Source organism: Ruditapes philippinarum, unplaced genomic scaffold, assembly GCF_026571515.1.
Source record: "Ruditapes philippinarum isolate M1 unplaced genomic scaffold, ASM2657151v2 ctg11844_1_1_1_1, whole genome shotgun sequence".
Classification (NCBI taxonomy): domain Eukaryota; kingdom Metazoa; phylum Mollusca; class Bivalvia; order Venerida; family Veneridae; genus Ruditapes; species Ruditapes philippinarum.
In genome coordinates, this window is record NW_026858942.1 from 1 (window position 1) to 5,995 (window position 5,995).

At 31.7% G+C, this 5,995-nt stretch overlaps 1 protein-coding gene across 1 annotated transcript; it reads left to right on the top strand.

Annotated features, from left to right (window-relative positions):
* The first annotated feature begins 2,108 nt into the window (after window positions 1–2,108).
* Window positions 2,109–3,680, top strand: LOC132754747 (gastrula zinc finger protein XlCGF57.1-like). The gene has a single exon (XM_060745435.1). It carries the CDS (start codon window positions 2,116–2,118, stop codon window positions 2,824–2,826), a length of 711 nt encoding a protein of 236 aa, XP_060601418.1. The 5' UTR covers window positions 2,109–2,115; the 3' UTR covers window positions 2,827–3,680.
* Window positions 3,681–5,995: the final 2,315 nt, after the last annotated feature.

A 5,995-nucleotide genomic window follows, 5' to 3' on the forward strand; every position in this document is an offset into this window, starting at 1 on the left:
AGGTAGAGTAGATTTTTAGAGTAACTGCCCTTGACTTAGTAAAAATTTGCAATTTTCAACTTGTCGTATGTAACTCAAAAGGGATTTGACATCATGAGAGTCATGTAACTTTACAGGAATGTTGATCAGCATGTGTAGTTGTGCACCTGGGTATTTTCGTCAGGATTTATTTAGTATTTTTAGAGTTATTGCCCTTGACTTAGTAAAATTTTGCAATTTTCAACTTGTGTCGCATGTAACTCAAAAAGGGTTTTACAGAACAGAACAGAACATACGTTTTATTTAGACTTGTACATAGTACATCGGCATACATAGAGCCATGAAACCTTATGGGAATGCAATGCTCAGCATATGTAGTTGTGCCACTTGTGTTTCACTTGTGGATTTATCCAGTATTTTATAAAGTTATTGCCCTTGACTTTGTAAAAACCGTTTCATTATGTTGTGTTATTTGTTCCTTGAATCAACCAACTTTACAGGAATAATGATCAACATCACTTAATAACAGGAATAATGATCAACATCACTGTGAAGCTATGTACCCGGAACTTTGCATGTGGATTTTTTTCAGTTTTGTTAGAGTTATTGCCCTTGACTTACAGTAGGATAAATATGCAATTTTCAACTTGTTTATGCATAGCTCAAAAAGTATTTGACTTGTAGGCCTGAAAGTTTACAGAATGTTGGTCAGGGTGTACTTATGCACCTTTGGGTTTGCTTTTGGATTTATTCAGTAATTGTGAAGTTCTTGCCCTTTACTTAGTAAAAGATTTTTAGTTTTCACCTTGTGGCACATGAAGTCCAAAAAATATTTGACCTAGAGTCATAAGATTGACAGAACAGTGGCGTGTGGGTGCAACCGTGTCCTATGGACACATTTCTAGTTTTTTTTTTTTTTTAATAACTTCTTTATTTCCTAATGTATCTTCTTCAAACTTTATATATATGTTTCTTATTATCACTCAAATCCTTTGTGAGAAGGTTCTAGCAAGAGTATTTCCAGAATTATGTCCCCCTTGAACTTTCGTGAAATTGGTATATTTTACTCCAGCTACTTCATTACTTATAGGATTTACCTAAAACTCCCACATAATAATATCACAAGGTTCATAAATCTAGCATCCATATTTCCAGAATTATCTCCGCCTTAAACTTTGAATTTTTCTTATTGATTCTCTTTAAACTTTCTTTTACTTCAAATTCAAAATAAACATTCATTATGAACAGCTTCATTACTAATTTTTCGTTGTTATCACTCACATCATGTAAAGCATCTTGTATTTCTATTTCAAGAGATATCTCCTCTTTAAGAATTTTGCTTTTAAAAATGTTATATTTTGGTAACAGGGATTTTGGTAACAGGGATGTTTAAAAAATTAACTTAAGAGTGCCCTTCAGTCTGTCTGTCTGTCTGTTCATAAAAACAGTTTCCTTTGATCACTTTCAACAAATTTACTTAAAATAGAGAAAAATTGAAACATTAGTGAATGGCCAATGGCCCTTCAGAATGTTGCTTGGGTAAACTGGTAGGGGACTTATGGATTGCTTGCAATGATAACTACTATTACTATGATAATTGCTTGTTTTCTTTATAAAGTCATGTAAAGTCAAAAAGTCTAGTTTAACTTTTTACCACACTGTAAAAAAACAGTGCTTGGCAAATACAAAATGTACACTGAAAAATATTGTTACAATAGTTTATTCTATTTCAGAAATATTTACAAGTTTGCAATAAAGGAGAAGGCTTAGAAAAAGATACGAGGCCCGCAAACAGATACAATGTAGGAAATCTACTTACGGAGGAAATTAATGATATATTATCTAAAAATAATAAAATAGTAGAAGCAGTATTTTAAAAACATAAAAACAAAAAAAAAAAACAAAGAAAAAAACATAAAAAATATTGATGAAAAATACACTGAGGACAGATTAATTATTCTTGGTGCAGCATCTGCAAAATACATGTAAGGCATGCTTCTCTTAAAAATGAACTATATTATTAGACAGACCAGGTAGAGAAAAATTGTGAATCGGTGATATTTTATTTTCCGAAAGAAACTGATTTAACAGGCATTTGAAAATACATACAGGAGAGGATGATCAATTTAATGTTATATGTACATGTATCATTTCTGTAATGAGATGATGTATCAGTGCACCGTCTGCGGGAAATTGCTGTCAGCAGAATACAAGCTGAAAAGTCACATGACCATACACACTGGTGAAAAGAGTTTTACATGTCAAATTTGCAATCAAGTGTTTTCTCAGAAAGGCAATCTGAAAAGGCACATGGATGTCCATACGGGCGAGAAAAATTATAGTTGTGAAATCTGTGAGAAATCGTTTGCCGATAGAAGCAGCGTATATAGACATTTGAAAATACATACTGGTGAGAAAAGTTATAGTTGTAATCTTTGTGACTATGAATGCTCTCGAAAGGATTCTTTGAAATCACACCTAGGAACCCACTACAACGAGAAACTGCATCCATGCAGTATCTGCGGTGAAGTGTTTCATATGGTAAACGATGTGAAGAAGCACATGCTTGTACACAGTGGTGAGAAAAAATTCCAATGCCAACTATGTGATAAATCATTCACTCAAAAAACTGGTCTCCAGTATCACATGGCAATACATACAGGAGAGAAGAGGTATAGATGTGAGGTGTGCAGTAAAGAATTTTATGCGAGAGGTACTCTAACTAACCACATGAAAGTACATACTGGTCGAGTGAGGAACTATAGTTGTAGAAGCTGTGGTAATGCTTATACTGCAAAAAGCTCTCTTCTGAAGCACATGACAAAACATACTGGAAACAAGAGCTGAATGTGTATAATTATTATGATATCATAGTATAACAAAAGAGCATTATCATGGTACATTTGTTTAGCAAAAGGAAACCACTCGGACAATATTTACTAGTTATCATGGTTTCAAAGCAGCACATCTTTATCAAAAATTTGTAAATCTTTAATTTACAATCAAATCATGAAAGACATATTTTATAGTATTATTTATGTTTGTACAAATATTTGATAATGCATGTGTGAATGTGTTTGTAGTATGTTAAATGTGACATAATTTTTCGTTTTTTTTTTATCACAACCATACAACCCTGTTACTTATGCAGTGACAGAAATCTCTGTTTAATTTTGACAACTTATTACTAAAATATATTAGCAATTACTGTATAATTATGTCAATATTTATAATACTGTGTCACTTTTCATTGGATAATCGTGACGTTTATATAGTTTTATATACATGGCTGCTGTCAATTCTCATAGAAATCTCAATTTTTTCTCAAAAAAAAGGAAGTTTGGTGTATTATTAATTCATTTTAAATATTCCTGACCATATTCCTGACCATATATATTGTTTGTTTTGCATGTACATGTAAGATTGAAATATATTTCTATGAGTGAACACCAGATGCAATATTTTCATTTACATACATATAATGGACGTTTTCGGGAGTTTTCATCTACACATACAGGCAGAATTAAAACTGTTTAATAGAATTTCTTAAAATTTGGCATGTTGTTAGAATGACAGAAATATTTTGATTGAAAAACAGTTGGGTGTCACTGACTTCTGTTTATTTGTTCATAATTTTATACATATAGTCTATTAGAACTGTCATAATATGTATTTTACTTGAAATAAAATATACTATTTTATTGTCTTTAAAACATTGAAAACAAGTTGAAAGAAAAAAATAACTTTCGTATAAAATAGTTAACTCAATAATAATATTGAAGCAATCAATGCATGATCAGGTTTTTTTAAAATTAATCTGGAGAAAATAATTGAATAGCGGCATTAGAATCCTTTTACTTATTTGTTTTATTTTTTTATTTTATTTTATCTTTAGATTTGTTTCACAATACAAAACATTTATGCACATACATACAATATATTAAGAGAAACAAGAGAGTTCTTTTAAGATTGTATCATCTTTTAGAAAGAAAGTAATTCAATGGTGTAATTTTACCAATGATGTAAAACGTTATTAATGCCAGATCTATTTTTATGACTTTAGGAAAAGATTCCTTTACAATATTATAGAACTTCTTTGACTTTTAGGTTAATATTGAAAACTTATTTTATCAACGCAAGGGAAACAACTCCTACTATTTTAATATTGATGTTCAATTAAGAGTTATACATCTTCTCGTGAATACTTAAAAAGATCAGATGTTTATAAAAAGTGTTCAAGAGATAAAGATGCAGTAAAGGCAGTAGGTGCAGTACCAAGTAGATCAAGCTTAATTAAATAATCTTTAAAACATTAGTCTCGATTAGACAACAATGAAACATATATTTGCCCAATAAATTGTCAAACTATAAAACCCTATTTTTGCATTATATAATTGTGTTCTCAAAAGATGAGAGACATAGCTTTTAAAACGTTGAACGCTTGGAAAATCGATTTTTTAAACAATTTGATATTGAGTCGTCCGGTTAGCTCAATATGTAGAGCGTTAGACTGAATCGGGCGACCCGGGTTCGTTCCCGGACGGCGCAGGTCACTTTCGTTGTAATTGATCATGAACTCCTTTCTACGGTAATTCGCACTGTACCTCTGCTCTGACATGTACAGAAGTTTAAGTTCCTTGCGAAAGTGAAGGCAACTAGTACTGGTAAACTGCTTGATAGCCTGCTCAGGAACGATACGGTGGTTGAACTATGCTCTGGTAAATTCAATGTGGCTTACTGCCGTGATCCAGAGTGAAAACTACCATCACCACCGCCGACAATCCGATATTACAATGTGTATGAATTATGAATAAAAAATGAACAATAAAGAATGAAAAACCATAAACAGATTTTTCTTTAATAATAAAATTTTCTATACATATACATGTATGTATTTATAATGTTTGCTTACTCACACCGTATTACCGGCGGCAGTGATGGCAGATCACTGCAGTGATGGCAGATATCTGAAAATTACCGATCGGTACAGGTAGGTTATAAATTTGGTTGGTTTAATTATATTACACAAATACGGCCCATATCATTGCTATAAAACTATTGTCCATTGAATGGAGATACTGTAAGGTAATTTTGGACTCGTTTTTTCCTGTTTTAAGACTATTTTGAGCAGGTTAAAAGTGAAAGCCTTGGAAAAAATCCGTGAAAATGTCTGTTTTCTGTTCAAAATATCTCAAGTTTTAAGTAAATGGCAGGATTTCCTGTTATCAATATAGACGTTCATCCATTGGGGTCACGCAAGCCAAATATCTACCCCGTGAGTCTTTTCTTGAAAGTTTTACAGACGCCCAATCTTGTCCGGTCGAAGAAAAAATGCTGCCGTTGTAGGCAGATACATATTATAAATGCTGCCGTCGATGGCAGAAATACCATGAAAGTGGCTAACATTCTGACAGAAAATCAAGTTCAATCTTTCATCAATTCCTCTTTTCTTTGCGTCCTTTTAGTCGGAATTGAGACGTTAAACTATCATTTCTAATATTTTCTCAAGATAGAAAAGTTATTAATGCGGTGTGTGCATCGAAAAAAGCTTTTTAGCAACATGCAGTTACAATACAAAAAGTGATGATTTAGTACGACAAAATTTCACTATAAATAGAGAAATGAACATGAAAAACTTCATTTTTCTATATTCATGCATGTGTGCTTGATCTGTTCATATGAATTGAAAGGTCAACAAAGAGAAAAAGAATATAACAAATCAAAAAATTCTAGTTTTTGTCCTATAAATACAGGATTTATTTTCATCTTGTGATATGAATCATCGAAACGTTCATCTTTATAAGTTGTCATGGTTACAACTAAAATGAATGAAAAAATATATAGTTAAATGGGAGCACATGATGTTAGAACTGTTGTTAATAGTTTAGCATAGTAAATGTAATTCAAAGGCAAACTACAACGCTATTACAAACATGAAAATTTAAAGAAATGAATCCACGTTGTCGTGTTTTTCAAGAACTTGATAATATAGGAAAATATTTGAACTGTCAATAAT

Bases quoted from the DNA above. Each gene is read 5' to 3' on its own strand.
- LOC132754747 (XM_060745435.1), top strand. From the start codon at position 2,116: ATGTACATGTATCATTTCTGTAATGAGATGATGTATCAGTGCACCGTC.